The 18,085-nt window shown below is 38.1% G+C and overlaps 1 protein-coding gene across 1 annotated transcript in view; it reads left to right on the plus strand.

Annotated features, from left to right (window-relative positions):
• Positions 1–16,445, plus strand: part of GABRA6 (gamma-aminobutyric acid type A receptor subunit alpha6) — a 55,729-nt gene extending 39,284 nt beyond the window's left edge. Inside the window, exons 8-9 of the mRNA XM_088475063.1 lie at positions 6,685–6,938; positions 16,027–16,445. Coding sequence (XP_088331189.1) covers positions 6,685–6,938; positions 16,027–16,317 — 545 coding nt within the window. The 3' untranslated portion in view covers positions 16,318–16,445. The remainder of the gene's footprint in view (positions 1–6,684; positions 6,939–16,026) is intronic.
• The last annotated feature ends 1,640 nt before the right edge of the window (positions 16,446–18,085 follow it).

Raw genomic sequence — 18,085 nt, forward strand, 5'->3', positions numbered from 1 at the left:
AGCCCACAATTTTCAGGAGCCAGTGCGATTAGGACTAGGGAGGCATTAGATTTAAAGTGGCAATAAGTTATAAGGCAAATCCAGTTTGGCTTTGCCTTAAAAGTTATTGTGGCTTTAAATCTAGAGATTATCTTGCCCCAATTTGCATTGGTGACCACAAATCGCAGACTATTACATTTGGCTAATATCTTGATGGTATATGCAACATAATTCACTCTGTGTATCATCATATTCTTCATATTTAAGAATATATTTGGTCAATATATGTTAAAACACTAGTAGAATAGTGTTAAATAATTATTTTATGGTTGTTTTTATCTTTATTTTATTCTATTTGTTTATGGAATGATTTCTCTTCTGTGAGAGCAAGTGACTCAGCTGGGCAGTTTTTTATTCCCATTTTAATTTATTAGTCCCAGGTAGCACATACTGTGCCCTTTTTTATGATACAACACTTTAGTTACAGTTTAGTGTTAGAGCAGTTGTAATACAAAATTGTATGTACTAGGAACTGCTTAGCTATTTGTGATTTTGTATTGTATTTTTTATAGTAATTAGTAGAGATGTGCACTGCCCCCTATGTTTTGGTTTTGAATTTGGATTTTGGTTCATCGTCATGTTTTGGTTTTGTAAAACCACCCTCAAGTGTTTTGGTTTTGGATTTATTTTTTTGTTTTTTTAAATTGATAAAAGTTTTTAAAAACAGCTAAAATCATGTAAGTTTTTCAATCTAAAACCTGAACTTTGGATTTAAAATCCGAATTCTGAACCACAGGAAGATCAGAACAGTGACTGGGATCTGTCCAGACCTCTTCAGGAGATCAGAAACACAACTCGGATCTGCCTGGATTCACATAATTCAGGTGGATTCAGATTTCTGGGGAACCAAACCACACATATCTATTATTTAGACAGTATGGGGTAAATTTACTAAAGTGAGAGTTTTTAGAAGTGAGTTTTAGAAGTGATGTTGCCCATAGCAACCAATCAGATTTTAGCTATTATCTTCTAGAAGGTGCTAGTTAAATGTTAAGTAGAATCTGATTGGTTGCTATGGGCAACATCACCTCTTAAACTCACTTCTGAAAAATCGCACTTTAGTAAATTTACTCCTTTGTGTAGTATGCCTCTATACCTGCAGCCAAAATGAAAGCAAAAATGTGTTCAAGACCAATGTTGGCTATGGTAATCGCTAAATAAAAAGGTGTTTTACACAGTTCTCAAGAATGTTCCAGCTCATCTTGTAGGACAGGTTATCTGCAGTGATTATTATTATTACTATTATTATTACTAATATTATTATTACTACTACTAAACATATAAATTCAACACACATAGAGCCCTGCTTGGAAGCCATCAAAAAAAGCAACCAAAGTCACAATATATTGCCAATTAATGTGTCTCCTGCATTATTTAAAAAATATATATTTATTGTCTGTTGATAGACTCTTACAGCTTCTTAATGTTTTTACACTATTTTTTTTTCCATTTTTAACCTTTTTTTCATGCAGCCGTTAATTTAGTAAATACTTTTGCAAATGTATATGCTGGGCAACTAAACTTAGCACTATTTCCATTCCCAGTTCTTTTCATTCCTATCATCATAGGTGCAGGACACGCATGTAAGTCACACCTAGGGGTAAATTTACCAAAGTGAGAGTTTTTAGAAGTGAGTTTTCGAAGAGATGTTACCCATAGCAACCAATCAGATTCTATTTAACATCTATCTAGCACCTTCTAGAAGATAATAGCTAGAATCTGATTGGTTGCTATGGGCAACATCTCTTCTAAAACTCACTTCTTCTCTCACTTTAGTAAATTTACCCCCTAATGTGCATAGTAAGCGCAGTGGGAGATTATATATATATATATATATACAGTCAGGTCCATAAATACTGGGACATTGACAGAATTTTCATATTTTGGCCCCTATTCACCACCACAATGGCTTTGAAATGAAACAAACAAGATGTGATTTAACTGCAGACTTTCAGATTTAATTTGAGGGTAATTACATCCAAATCAAGTGAATGGTGTAGGAATTACAACGGTTTCTATATGTGCCTCCCACTTTTTAAGGGGCCAAAATTAATGGGACAAACTAAACAATCCTAAATATAACTCACTTTTTAATACTTTGTTGCAAATCCTTTCCAGGCAATTACAGCCTGAAGTCTGGAACACATAGACATCACCAGACGCTGGGTTTCATCCCTGGTGATGCTCTGCCAGGCCTCTACTGCAAATGTCTTCAGTTCCTGCTTGTTCTTAGAGCATTTTCCCTTCAGTTTTGTCTTTATCAAGTGAAATGCATGCTCAATCGGATTCAGGTCAGGGGATTGACTTGGCCATTGCATAACATTCCACTTTTTAGCCTTAAAAAACTCTTTGGTTGCTTTTGCAGTTTGCTTCGGGTCATTGTCCATCTGCACTGTGAAGCGCCGTCCAATGAGTTCTGAAGCATTTGACTGAATATGAGCATATAATATTGCCCGAAACACTTCAGAATTCATTCTGCTGCTTTTGTCAGCAGTCACATCATCAATAAATACAAGGGAACCAGTTCCATTGGCAGCCATACATGCCCACACCATGACACTACCACCACCATGCTTCACTGATGAGGTGGTATGTTTTGGATCATGAGCAGTTCCTTTCATTCTCTTCTCTTCCCATCACTCTGGTACAAGTTGATCTTTGTCTCATCTGTCCATAGGATGTTGTTCCAGAACTGTAATGGCTTTTTTAGATGTTGTTTGGCAAACTCTAATCTGGTCTTCCTGTTTTTGTGGCTCAACAATGGTTTGCATCTTGTGGTAAACCCTCTATATTCACTCTTGTGAAGTATTCTCTTGATTGTTGACTTTGACACATATACATCTACCTCCTGGAGAGTGTTCTTGATTTGGCCAACTGTTGTGAAGGGGTTTTTCTTCACCAGGGAAATAATTCTTTTGTCATCCACCACAGTTGTTTTCCGTGGTCTTCCGGGTCTGTTGGTGTTGCTGAGCTCTCCAGTGCGTTCTTTCTTTTTAAGAATGTTCCAAACAGTTGATTTGGCCACACCTAATGTTTTTGCTATCTCTCTGATGGGTTTGTTTTGATTTTTCAGCCTAATGATGGCTTGCTTCACTGATAGTGACAGCTCTTTGGATCTCATATTGAGAATTGACAGCAACTGATTCCAAATGCAAATGTCACACCTAGAATCAACTCCAGACCTTTTACCTGCTTAATTGATAATGAAATAACGAGGGAATAGCCCACACCTGTCCATGAAATAGCTATTGAGTTGATAGTCCCATTACTTTTGGCCCCTTAAAAAGTGGGAGGCACATATAGAAACCGTTGTAATTCCTACACCGTTCACCTGATTTGGATGTAATTGCCCTCAAATTAAATCTGAAAGTCTGCAGTTAAAGCACATCTTGTTTGTTTCATTTCAAAGCCATTGTGGTGGTGAATAGAGGCCAAAATCTGAAAATTCTGTCAATGTCCCAATATTTATGGACCTGACTGTATATATATATACATATATACACACACACATATATATATATATATATATATATATATATATACATTTACTGTATATATGTGCATGTATGTATATATATATCTATCTATATATATATATATATATATATATAAAATCTCCCACTGCGTGTACTAGGCACATTAAGGGGTACATTTTGGTCAACCGACTACATGTGTCGACTATGCTGACGGACTGGCAGTTTTTGACCACCCTTGATGCATTCGTTTCTCCGTCACGCTTCTTGATTTATAGTGGTTCAGACACTATGTATATGCATTTTATATGATGCTGCCACTTTCTTTATAAAGCTACTATTTTTGCATTTACAAGTGGATGTGCTGGCTCCTTTTTGGTTTATATATATATATATATATATATATATATATACACAGTATACATTATTAGATGTACCCCTTTAAAATTTTTTAAATATTTTATAGAGCTCGTCTGCCCATTAGAACTGTCCGCATAAGCAGACATTTTGTTTGCTTTGGATAGATTTGGCAACATATTATTGCTTATACCTGAAATCAGGAGAAAACCATAATACTGTGGATCAAAACTAAACTGCTCAGATATCAATTTGAACTGACAACAAACCACCAGCTCCCTGCTGACTGCTAACTGTGCCTTTGGCCACATGACTGACTCTGTCCAATTTAAGCAGCCATGTGTACGTCCAAATTGATCAGTGCTGAGGCTGAGTGATCAGATTTTTCCATGTATGAGGCACAATGTCACAGATATGACTTCGGAGGTTTTTTATGGCTATCACAAAGGTCTGATTTACCAAAGATATAAAAAATAAACCTCCCTTACATAAGTGTTTATTCACTGTTTGCCTCCCAGGAGACTTTAATTCAAATATCCCCATATAAGCACAGTTAGAATTAGATAATAATATAATCAAAAGCATATTGAATAAAACTATACCATTCAACAGTTTGTAATTGTTAGGCACAACTCATTAGAATAATTAAGCTTTTTTTTCTAACTACAAAAATATATATATTTTTTTTTATTTTGTACATTTTCATTCAGTTTATACTTCTTATGGCTAATTTTAAATCAGGCACAAAGAGGCTTTGTTTGAGTGATGTTGGGGCAGTGGCATCACAACGGGGGTGAGGGTCGTACCCGGGTGCCACCCGCCGAGGGGTGACACCAAAGTGCTGACGACTCCTCCTTAATGACAGGAGCCGGGTGCTGCACTGTAGCAATACGTGCAGCACTTGGCTCCTGACACAGTGAGTGAACCGGCACTGCACACAAACTGGACCCCGGGGCAGTCCGTACCTCTGGCACCTCTCGGAGTGACTAAACAATGGGTTCAGGCTGCAAGGCCACGCACCCTTCCACGAGGGCAAACCCCACCCATGAGGCCACACCCTTTTTTTTACCACCGTGCGGCTTAGCCAACCAGATTACAATACTCTCCAGTCTCATTATGCACTGGGTGTCACAAAGGTGAGTGACGCCACTGTGTTGGGGCAGCCAGATTTGCTACCTCATGTTAATGCAAAGATCTGTGGAGCTCATTCAGACCTGCTCGCTAGATACGTTCGTTTGCACCCTGCGTATGCAAATCCAGCGCATGCCCAACGAGGCAGGCGATCGCACGGCAAGGCATTAGCACGCCCACTATGTCTTGGCGGGCGATCACCTTCTGTATGCAGATGCCCACCAGCTATTCATAAGATGCCCACTTGCGCACGTCATGTCCTGGAAGTGCATGAAACCATAGGTACATCGGGTACCATCGGATGCGATAGCAGCGCTTGAGGTTGACTATACCCTGCCGCAAGCATTGCGATCACTTCAGTGTGAAATACAACTAGGTGACTTGAACAATGATGCTGCCTCTTATATGCACGAATCTGAAACGGCGTTGAGACGCTCAGGCATGCCTGCGTTCGCACCTCCACTCCCCTGTTTCTAGTGGCCTGCCCCTATTACCACCCACTAACGGCCTCTCCTGTCACTCATTCAGATGGGCCGTCTATGCCAGGCGAGCGAACACTTCCCGATCTTTCGCAGTGGTTCGCGCACGTGCATTGCGATGCATACGCATACATAGATTGCACATATCGGCCAGCTACAAGCGTTTGCATCCTAGCGAGTGTGTCTGAATCAGCTCCTGTATGCCTTCAAGTGCAAGTCACAACCATCATCACCAGTACCGACCTTTGCATCAGTCCCATGCTAGGGCAAGAGATCTGCTTGAAACAAGCTTCCTTTCTCTGAATGGCACAGAACTCTAGCTACGTGCCCATGACACTCCCATCACACTCCTGCAAGACAGAACAGTTCCCTGAAATCCCATTGTGACCGCCAAATTTCCAGTCTGAGAACCACCCATTTTACTCAAAGCAAGATCTGGCAAAGATCCGTCCAACTCAGAATCGGATGGAGATATGCAAAAATACATAAATTTGCTTCTGCGCACATGCTGTATGCTAAAACTCGCTATTTGCGGTCAAGAAAACTGATCCATTTGACTCAGAATTAGCCCTTTTATTTTTATGACTGCACCTGGAAACCAGAGCCTGGGCTTCCAGCTCTAGTGCCCCTATGTGACCCTGCAATGCCATGTCACACATACTGTAAGCAGGAGAGTCACAAACTGGCCGGCTATGTGGAAAGTCAATGCTGAAGGCTCCCAGACAGTACTGTCAGGGTGCCAGGCATCACTTAACTGCCCTGGTGAGTTATTTTAATGATAAATTGCCCCAAAAATAATTTCTATTGCCATGATGAGCACTATAGAAAATAGGACCTTTTAGACCCCTTAAAGAGAAACAGAAGATATTTTTTTTGCTCTTGATACTGATAAGATTGCACGGAGTGTATTTTTTTTCCTGTGGTTTACTTTTAAAGACGCAATCACTCATTCTCTAAGTCTAAGTAAGTATGTGAATACCTTTTGTATTAAGGCAGCTCTTCCTAAATAATTTAGAGTGAAGTGCTCTTATACTCCATTTAGGCTACTTCAGTATAGCCGGTAATGTACCAAAATCATCATTTTCACATAGTGCTAAATCCATCCATTTCATATAGTAGATTTAGTCCTTGAGCTATACCATTATATTTTTTATGGATGTTCTTGATGCAAAATCCTAACATTAATCTCTCTTACTATTTCCAAGGAATCACAACTGTTCTGACCATGACCACTTTGAGCATCAGTGCAAGACACTCCTTCCCAAAAGTATCCTATGCTACTGCCATGGATTGGTTCATAGCTGTCTGCTTCGCCTTTGTCTTCTCTGCACTTATTGAGTTTGCTGCAGTTAATTATTTCACCAACTTACAGACTCAACAGGCAATGAGAAAAGTCGCAAAAGAATCTGCCTTAGCAGCAGTGGCTGTGACAGTAACATCAGATGAAGAGATTATTACGGTAAGGTTTGCATACAATAGTATGAGAAGCGATAGTATAGTATATCATATAGTATATATAGTATAGTAGGAGAAGCTAAATGTTAATAATAGATTTCTTTCATATGCTAAAGAAATCGGTGACATCAGGGGCATCTTAAGAGAGGAGGGGGCCCATGTGCACTTCCCATATGGGGCCCCTTACTCTCTCCCGACTGATGCAGCTAGCCAGCCACCGGAGCCTTAGTAGACTCCGGGCACTAGAGTGTGCCCGGAGTCTACTGTGCATGGCCATTTTCCGGTGTTCTGAGCAGCGCTGACACTCGACACGGGACCACGGACAGGTACGTTTAAAATAATATGGGTGCAGTGTGTGCGGGGCACCTCTGGACCCGGGGGCGCATGTGCCCGGCACACACTGCACCCATTATAGATATGCCACTGGATGACATTCCATTCTTGGAAAATGTCCCCATGCTCCCCATGAGAATGCCTGCTCTGGACAGCGCTCGCTCTGAAGAAGTCCTCTGCTTTGTTCTTTTAGGTAGTAGAGGTAGAGCAAGAAGATAAGGGGATAGAGCAGAATTCTGAGGCCCTACTAGTTTTGGGGCCAGGCTATGCTACTTCACAAAATGAATAATAAATAAATAACACAAATAGGGAGCCCACAAATGTGGTAATTGGTGTACCCACTGTTTTTTTGTTTATAGGGTATTAGGTAATTATGTTATGTTTAAAAAATATACAGTTTACCCATTGTGAAAACAACACGGCTGATGATGCAGATTGAGCACTATACCAGTATGGGTAGCATACAAATGTGTCCTCATGCACAATACCCGCAAACGCGCCAAACAGTCCTTCTCGGAACGCCAGGTCCCATGAGGCTCAGCTTGCACTAAATTATCAGAGCAAAAGAAGATACAAAGTGCAAAACATACAGAATCTAAATACATGAATGGTTTCTTAATTAAATGACAAAGCCACCCAAATATGTACAATCTTGTTCCCCAAGGATCAGTTACTCACTGCTGACAATACAGGTAGGAGAAGTTTGAAAGACTGCATTCATTCGACAACTGTTATTTGAGCTGTTAGGATCACTATTACTTTGAGAGTGCCACCATGTGTGTTTCAAAGGATAAAGATGAACCTAGCATGCTCCAGAGGCCTAAATATACAGATGTGTCCTAATACACAGGTACGACAGTCATTCTCGGTGCGCCAGATCCCCATGTGACTCAGCTTGCCCCAAGTACCTTTCTTGCTTACATTTGTGTCTTAGTTGCACAAATTAAACAATTGGATGTGAAAAAGTCGCTTAAGACTGCACTGATTGATTTAATATGCAACACTTGTACATCTGTTTGAGTCTTAATCTGTATAGAAAGTGCTAGGATGCAGCGCCCGCTGCTTTTTCATGACCAGTTCCTTTGTACATATTTAAACCTAATTACTGTGTGGTTAAAGTCACAGCCTTTGAAGATTTGTGTGATTCTGGCAATTATGCCTGACCTCAACTGGATAGGGAAGGATAAGGATAAAGGGGTACGTTAATATAGGTCGAAAACAGTAGAGGCATGTTTTTCACAATTACATACAGATTAAGGCTGGGACACAGATGTAGCATTAGCTTTGTAGTCATACTCTACAAGTTATCAATGAAATTGTATAGGCCAAGCCACAGAACTACAGTTTCAGGAGTGCATACGTGTTGAGAGACCAATGATAAGAATTCTATTCTGTTGTCAAAGGGCATGAAACCTAAAATGCCTAAGTAGAAGTTTTTAAGTGTCACAAAATGTAAGTGAACCAAGAAGTATTTTATCATGCAAGAATGATAGAAATAATGAGTCAGCATTAAATGTAGCCAACAGTCACCAGAAAGATTGCTGGTAGATGGACTCAGGAGCCACAAGGCACTTCAGCTGTAATGAAAGTTGCTTCAAGTCATTGAAGTTATGTGATCCTGTAAATGTCACAGGAAAAAGGAGGTAAAGCCCTAAATGCCACGAAAGTGGGGACAATTACTGTGCACTTAAGAATCAAGGGCAAAAAAGCTGTCACAGACATAGATGTACCATTTGTGCCAAATCTAGGAACCAATATGATTGCCATCAGTGTACTTGAAAAGAAGTGAGACAAGGTCAAAATTGCAAAGGTACAGTGTGTTGTGTACAATGAAAGAGGGATTGCACTTACAGCAGTGCCAACAACTGTATATCCTAGATACAATGGAGTGTTGTGCATTATGGCATAGGAGACTGGGTCACCTAGCATATGACAACATACAGAAACTTTTAGATGGTAAAGGGAAAGGAATGTCAGTGAACAACACAGAATGTGAAAGCTGCATGAACGGTAAGCAAACACGGTGCCCTATTCCAAAATCAGCGTCCAGAGCTAGAGCACCATTGGAACTAATGCACACATATGTGTGTGGACCAATGGTGGTGAGTCAATCAGTGGGAAACATTAATTAATTGTTACTATCCACTACCAGGATTACTGACATCCTTCGTAGTTTCTAGTCCTGGCTGTTGCTAGGCAGTAGGGAAGCTGTCAGTTTTGTGGAAGCATTCAGCTGCAGCTAGTCTGCAATCTAGCTCTCAGTGTGTATGCAGTTCAGCTGTATTGCATTTAGGAGGATGGTTGCATTGGTTCCTCTTCCTGTTATATTGCATATTTTTCAGCATTCTCTTCAGGTTATAGCTTATACCTTGTCTTGCTGCTTGATCCATTCCATTAGTATCGTTGTTCTGGTGTCCCATCAGGAATTCCTGATGAATGGTTGAAATATACTCGAAACATTGAAATCATAGTTGTGGAATTTGAGTTCTTTAAAGAAATCCAACTAGTGCCTCTGCAAGTGGATGTGTGTTGATTGGAATTTTCACTGCTGGCACCACAGTCTTTCAAATCCAATTAAGGGAGTGCCAACCTTATGGGACTTGTGTATGTATGTATGTATGTATATATATATATATATATATATATATATAGTGTGTTGGATTCTGTGCTGCTGCTACAAGTCTTACACTGTGGATTATTGTGGCTGTTTGCTATCCAGTCTAACCTTCCTGTAATTAACCCTGTGGATGCAGGTTCTGACTCTGCAATTACCCTGACCCTGTAAAGTACCTACTCCAGCCTATATTCTGTGATCACCCTTGTATAGTTTAGGCCCCTTCTTCCTGAGATTAAGTCCTGGTGGCCGCCTAAGTACCGGTGAGTGTATATAATGCTATTGGAACAATGGGTGGTTGTTATAAGTAGAAGTAGAAGAGAGTAGGAGGCTCTATCTTTAATATATACAGAGGTGTTTCATAACATTCATGGGACTCATAGATGATGCTACAAGGATGCACACGTATACTTCCTGCAAAAGTAAAGTAACTAACAAAGTTGCAGAATCCAAGAGTCTAGTGGAAACCCAGACAAGTCTAAATATAAAAGTGTACGCAATCAAGTGTTAGGTGCCGTTTGGGGAGTTAGGCGTAAATGATAGTATAAGTAGGGGAAGAAGAAGCATGTGAGGGAAAAGGGCCCTGCTTGTGAGAGCTTACATTCTAAAGGGGAGTGGCAGACAGTCAGGGGCAACACAGATGGGGTAGATAGTGAGGAAGGAGCATGGAGCAGCAGGTTAGGATATATGCTACTGAATGTGTGTGTTTTAAAATGACCTAATTCATCTACCTCTATAACAAAAATTTAATTTTATTTATGTGTTATTTTCATGAGAAATGTATAAAATAAAATGTTTCTCTTTCAATTTTCTCTGTTACATTATAACATCTAAATACATCCAGCTATAAAAACAGCTATTATGGGACTGTCCTGCCATCCTAATATTGAATACTTTTGTTCCAGCTCCTGGGAGCTATGCCATGCTCCTGTGAGTGGGTGCTTCTTACATGCTAGACACACCCACAAAGAAGTGCAGCTATGCCCAACATTCTGTGGTCACACTCCCTCCAATGGGGGGCCCTGGGAAGTTTCTGTACCAGGGCCCATGATTTCTCTTGGCAGCCCTGGAGGTGACAGGCATAGACAGGAGGGAGTGGAGCATAGTGGTGTAGTAGCAAGGCCTTGGATGGAGGGAGATGGTTGAGAATGGAGGAACAGGAAAGGTGGGGGAGATAAGCAGGGGTTTGGAAGGGAGACAGAGGAGAGAAGAGAAGGGGAACAGCAGGTGGAGGAGACTAGAGGGTGGGGATAGTGGTGGAAAAAGTAGGTAAAGTAAAATGATTATGTGGACACTGAATAAGGGGGGTGGTTGAAGTAAAGGTGTTCATGGTGTGGATGGGGTAATAGGGGGATGACAATTGGAGTGGAGGCTGTGTGATATAGAGAAAGTGTAGTTAAATGTTCAAAAATACAGGTAAAAGAACAGTGCTGCAAAATGTATGAGCAAAGCTGCAAAAGTGAAATATAAAGAGAAGTGTGGGAGAAGTAGTGTATGCAGGAATTAGTTACTAAAATAAATAATTTTGAAAGGAAATTGTTGTGAAGCAATAGAAAAAGGCAATACAAATAGGATTTTCATTATTATAAAGGAAAAAATTACATTGTATAGAACCAATCCAGTCAGAGGTGTCTTGAACAACAAAAGCAATCAATAAGAGCAGCAAGCAGATTGGGAAGTACCTGCAATGGCTAAGCCGTGAGTGCAGTAAGGAGTTTCCTGGATATGCATACAGCAGGTGTTAGTGAGGCTTGTGATACTAGACATGCCAAAAGCTGGAAGTATGTTGGAGAGTGAGACTACAGATGCAAGTGATCAAACACAGAACAGGAGATATGAGGGACATCAAAGAAACAATAGTTTACCTAAAACATATATCAAGGAATTGGCTAAGTTTGTCTGTTGTGAACTTCAAACTATACAAGAAACAAAATCAAGCAGAGCAACTGGCAAGAGTGGAAATCAGCCATAGACAAGAAGCTTACAGCCTTAAATGCTAGCTGAGTTTTACATAGAACCATAGTGGTTGCTGCTGGTACATCAAACTTGACAGCGTATTGTTAGAAATTGACTTTGTACATTATTAAACCTTTTATTGCTTATACCACAAGTGGAAGGAAAAAAGTTTATTCATTACATTGCTAAGTAACAATTCAAACTAAAAGACCTTGGACTAGCTTACCAACTACTAGGTCTAAGAAGCAAGCAAAATCTGAATGCTGGGACTGTTACAATTGACCAACAAGAGTATATTGAGGCAATGCTCAACAAATTTAGTATAGCAGATGCTAAACCTGTCAGCACTCCAATTGACAAAAGCATGAAAATATCTAAAGCTACTGTATGTGTCCAACATCAGAGGCAGAAATAGAGGAAATGAGAGGAGTTCCTTATCAAAATGTCTTTGTAACTTTAATGTATGCAAATGTTGGTACACATCCAGTCATCTCACATGCAGTCAGTCATGTTAGCCAATTTGCTATCAATACTGGAAGAGAGCATTGTATTGCTGTTAAGCATATCCTGAGATACCTGAAACGTACAAGTTCTTTTGAAAGTAACATTTGAGAAAATTAGAAGTTTGGATATACAAGATTTCTGTGTAGCAGATTAAGGATCAGATAAAGATGATAGGTGTTTCTACATGATACCTGTTTACCTTAGAGGGTGCAGCCATCAGCTGGGCTAGTAGAAAACAGCCTCCTATTGCCAGGTCTACTACCAAAGCTGAGCACATTGCACTCACAGAATCATCCATAGAGCTACTGTGGCTGAAGGTGACTTATGCCATAACACATCAGAATGACGTCCAATTGTGCAGATGGTCGGGGCTATTTACCTTCACCCTGGACCATCACAGATGGTCAATACACAATTTAATGAATGACGGATTGATACCTCGTTCTGTCCATCATTAAACTGCAAAGCTCTGCCTAGAATATCGTCTGAATGGCCGTGCAACTCAATGAACCAGAAGATCTCATATGTGACCCGCAGAAGCACGCAATTGTATATAAACACTAAGCAATGTAGACAATTTGTCGTTACAATACAGCAAATCATCCTGATATTGTCCTAGTGTGTATCCTGCCTTAATGTGAACTAGGGGCATGATTCACTACCGATCGCAACTGCGATTGCAATAATGATTACGCACATTCAACTGCAATAGTATGCTAATCCATTGCAATCACTATGCCGTTGCAGCACTGCATAAGGATACCCACTTTACCTTTCACACATCCGTAATGTTGAGCAAGACTGCAAAACCATCGGTACAAACGAGTACCATGGCAGCCTCATGCACACTTGCACAAGCTCTGACCATACTCAGGAATTGCTAACTTCATCGCACGCTCTGAGTCCTCAAGCTGCATATGGCATCGCAGTGGATAATTTATGCATGCCCATGCAACGGAATTTAAACGCACTGGCACGCCTGCATTTGCTGACCACTCACTTAACCCACAAATGGCACGCATGTTCACTGCGATGCATATGCATGCGCAGTACGCAACAATCGGCCAATTGCGTGCGTAAACGCAGTTGCGGTCGGCAATTAAATAGGCCCTAGGACTTCTATGTCCAGAAAACACCATATTGTATTGCATGTGACAATAAAGGTGCGATTGACTTGTCTTGCAGCACCAGGCACCAAAGGTTTGACATCACATGTGCTGAATACCCTTCCAGGAAATTTGGGCTGGAATGTATTAGAAATGTTGATGTATTATGCTATGTTTATATACTCTTATGTTTTTGGTCACAGATGAAGCATCCAAAATGTGCAATGTCTTGTACAGTAAATGTAACCAGAGACAGACTTGAATGAGAGGGTGTTAAGAGAGTTCACCCTGCACTATCTCCTTACCCAGGGGCACTAAGACCTTGGGCTGCCAGGCCGCAAACATGCCCATACTTCCTGTCTTCAGGGTCATCCTTCATAGAGAAAGGACATGCCCCTGAGAGTCTCCATAATTGAGAGATGGCATTACTCATGTTCCATTATATCATTACCACTATACCGCTACATATATATGCAAGTGTGTGCATACTCCACTGCCACCTCTGCATGTATACACACAGGTGTGTGCTCCCAATTTTATGCACCCCACCTGTGCTACCCCATTTGTCCCTGGCTAGATCTGGTAAATCCATTGTATATGTGCATTGTGCACCTGTTGTACATATTGTACCTGCTACATTAAACCAGTGTCATCCTGAAAACCTGTTCTGTCTGGTTAATAAATCAAAGACCTGGTTAATTTATTTATAATGTGGACTGACCTCCATCACCCACTGCCAGCACCTATATCAGCACCTATATGCTCTGCCAATATGTATACATTATACCGGATGTTGAGGACGTTAGTCAGCACTAGTGTACTGCTTGTGATTGACTGCTTGTGAATGCATCACTGACACTGATTTGGTGCTTTCTTAGTTACAGTATTCAAACATAGTTAATGCTTTTTTGTGTTCATTTTAGCATTTTTTGTGTACATAAGATAGTGAGTTGTTTCTACAGTTTTAGAGAGGTCTTAGATACTTTTATTGATGCCTAAAAGTGTTTGAGTGTTTTGCAAGCAAATTAAATTGTTACAAACATGGAGATAAATGTATATGACAAATGCCTGGCTTAAACCGGGCGCATTTGCTACTTGTGCCAACCTGAATGCATTTTGCAGCATACAGGATTAAATATTCTATGTTTAGCTGTGACTTTTTCAATCATAAGCTGAATCAGGCTCAATCGCTTTGCCCTGAAAACAACGGTAGGGGTTGTGATTAGATATTTGGACAAAAATGACACTATCTGTATAAAGTTCCAGTCCAAGTCATTTTACTAATCACGCCAATTGCTATTTCTACATAACGATCCATAAAAAAAGTAATTGAGCCCTAGAACACAGATGTTAGCAAGACCAAATATGGTAGATACTAATAAATAAAGGAGGTCCAGGAAACACTACAGTATCTTTGACTGCCAAACAGCTCGATTAATCATCATCTGTCAAATTAAAACACTGTGGTTAGACCTGCAACACCTGTGATCACATTACTAGAGAAACATTTACCCATTGAACTACTGTATATATCATTACCTAGAAATTTGCTTTAAAGATATTTTTCAAACAGTTTTCATATAACAGTACAGCTCAGTATTAGGTTTTTAATGTAATGAACAATCATGCTTCTTAAAAAACTGCTGTTTGTAGCCCTCTGTTTATTTACTCTGTATTATAATGCTCTGCATTTTTATGCAGTGTGCTATTACATAGTTTTTCAAACAACATAAAGAAACAAGATAAACCAGTTTTTTTAATTGTTTTTTTTTACAAACTTTAAGACTTATTTTAAGTATTATTACAACTTTATATATTATTAGTTCTGAAACTTAAATCCTTAAAATCCTTATGACATTTTAATATTTCTTGTTTCAAATGTATTATTTATTAAATAGAATTAAACTTTTTTTTAAGTACTCTAATTATGGTAATTGTGGCCAGAAGATGTTATATAAAGTGTAGTGCAGTTGGCTAAACAACAGTAAATGCTTTGAAAAATGTAAAGCGTCATTATAAAAATATTTTACTGAAAATGTTATAACGTTATAAAAAAAAAACTTTGCAGTTTTGAGACACAATAAATTAGGTACCTTTCTATAAGACTTCCAAAGCAAAATCAATAGTACTCATAAGAGGAGTACTGAGTTATACACACGTGCGAGCATAAGATCAATATTTAATGACAATTGAATAGTAAAATAGTCACAATGGTCACATGTACTACTCAGTCCAGTACCCGAAGCTGCATATACTGAAGGACTGTTGATGTCCTCAGAACCTATCCCTTTGCAAATTTCTATTTCTTATATCCCAAAAATTTCCATACTGTATCTGACCACTGACTACTGAACCATCATGCTGCTGATGGGCCATATTTTTTCAATTTGATGAAAATTAGTGGAGATGATGATAGATGATTTTAAGAAAATTAGCTGGTCAAAAAAAATTCTGTTACTTAGGCAAATAGTGATATGCTACATATATACTAATAACAGTTATAATTATTGTATAATGCTATTTGATGATATCCAATTAATAACTTATGTCCTATTGAAAACTATTTTTTGTGTCAACAGCACTCTGATTCCAACTGCAACTTAAAGAAAAGAATTAACTCAATGGTTTCTCAAGGTAATATATCATTTGAAGAAAACACACCACCCTATGGATCTCCATATTGTCAGCAAACTGAAGTACCTACTCAAGACCTTACGCAACTAGGAATCTCATCAAGTCCTCATAGTGGAACTAGTAAAATAGATCAATATGCCAGAATTCTATTTCCAGTGGCTTTTGCAGGATTCAATTTAGTATACTGGGTTGTTTATCTTTCAAAAGACACAATGGAGTTAAATCGTAATAGTTGAACTTTTAAAGAAAAGGAAAGTGACTTTAAATTTTATAATAATATAAGATTAAATATATGTTTGGCAGGTGCAATAATTTGTCCCTATTTACATTTATTAAAGCCTTATATTGAAATTTTGACACAGTATATCATTAAAGCAGAATTATCAATACATTTACAAATAAAAATGTAATTACATCAAATAGCACATCATAGTGTATCATTAATTAATATCTATATTCTATTTCCAGATTTTGCCCATAACCCTCTTTATTTGGTAAAGCTATACTGTATCTGTTTTTAGAGTTTTCAGACTAGTTACAGATTAGTAAAAATGTTGTTGGAAATTTAAAAAAATGTTTTTGAAAAAATATTAAAAAATTTGATTTTTTTTTTGCAGTTATGACATTTAAACATTTCCAAATAGAAAATAAGGTTATATTTTCTGTAATCTGTTTTTTAATACTTTTCTGTACTTTTTTGGCTTTTTACTTTTACTCTGAGAATTGTGTAAGTAAAAGTTGCGCTAAAATTCAATTTTCAGCCATAAAAAATACCAAATGTGCATTGTTTCTTTTTAAGTGTACAATTTGTTAAAAATACAATACTTAGAAAATTTACATTATATACATTTACAAATGTTGCCAATATTTTTATGAATTTGAATGACTTTTTGATATTTGATCTCAAAAGTAAACTTTGACAGATGTCAAGTGTATTTACATTTCATCCTAAAAAATACTTTCAGGCTGTGAATATCTTTGCAAAACTGGTAATTACAGTATACCTAATTCATTAAAAAAACCAGAGACAGACAAATCTGGAGGGACAAACTAATTATATTTGTTGCGCATACAAATTGATAATTTAATAATTTGTCCTGTGTCAGGTATTAATTGTTTAAAACTGGTTTAAGCATTATGAAAAACATATTGATATTACTTTAGACTAAGGAATTACAAAACATGAGTTGAACATGCTACTTTTTTAATTTGATGATTTTGAACTTCATCAAAGGAGGAAGCTTAGCATGACACTAGTCCTTTGTACTTCTGCAGTCAGTGTTAGCAGCATGAGGAGGTACAAGAGGCCAGAATACTCCCTCAATATAGCTGTTAATCACTGCAATGCTAATATTGAAATTGCAGGAGGAAGCAGGTGAATAGTTATATACTTTCTACTAATCATCATTAAATTATTTTCAAAGGTTTTCATTGTTTACTGTATCTATTTTTTTACATGAACTTCCAATAGGCCTATATAATTCATGATACAGATGCCAAGTTAAAGCTTAATTTACACAACTATTTTACAGAGGAAAAACCTAAATGTTTCTTCTGTTTTGTGTTTTAGTCTGCATTTAATGTTAATATTTATTTAGATAATGTATACAAATGTAAAGCATTTGTTTAAAGGTTTACATTATTTGCCTTTTTAACTGTTTCTATCAAATATATTAAGAATGTAAGTCTTAAGGATCCAATATTCTTAAATTACAAGTTTTCTCACAAATTCACTATATTTTATGGAATGATAAATTTATTAGGAATCCATAGGAAGAAATTTACTGCATAATAACCATTTATTTCTGAATTTTTAGGGCATCTCGCCCCAAATAGTAAAAATATAAATATTTGGGAAATAATGCTATATAACATAACAATATTTCAGAGTAAGCTATATATTTAGAATATTCTAATCATTAATGCAGCTTTCATTACAAATATTTAGTAAACATTCATTGTTTAAAAAAATTTGTAACAATCATTTCATAAAAGATACGTTAG

The sequence above is a fragment of the Taudactylus pleione genome, unplaced genomic scaffold, assembly GCF_031769625.1.
Source record: "Taudactylus pleione unplaced genomic scaffold, aTauple2 ptg000161l, whole genome shotgun sequence".
NCBI classification, from domain to species: domain Eukaryota; kingdom Metazoa; phylum Chordata; class Amphibia; order Anura; family Myobatrachidae; genus Taudactylus; species Taudactylus pleione.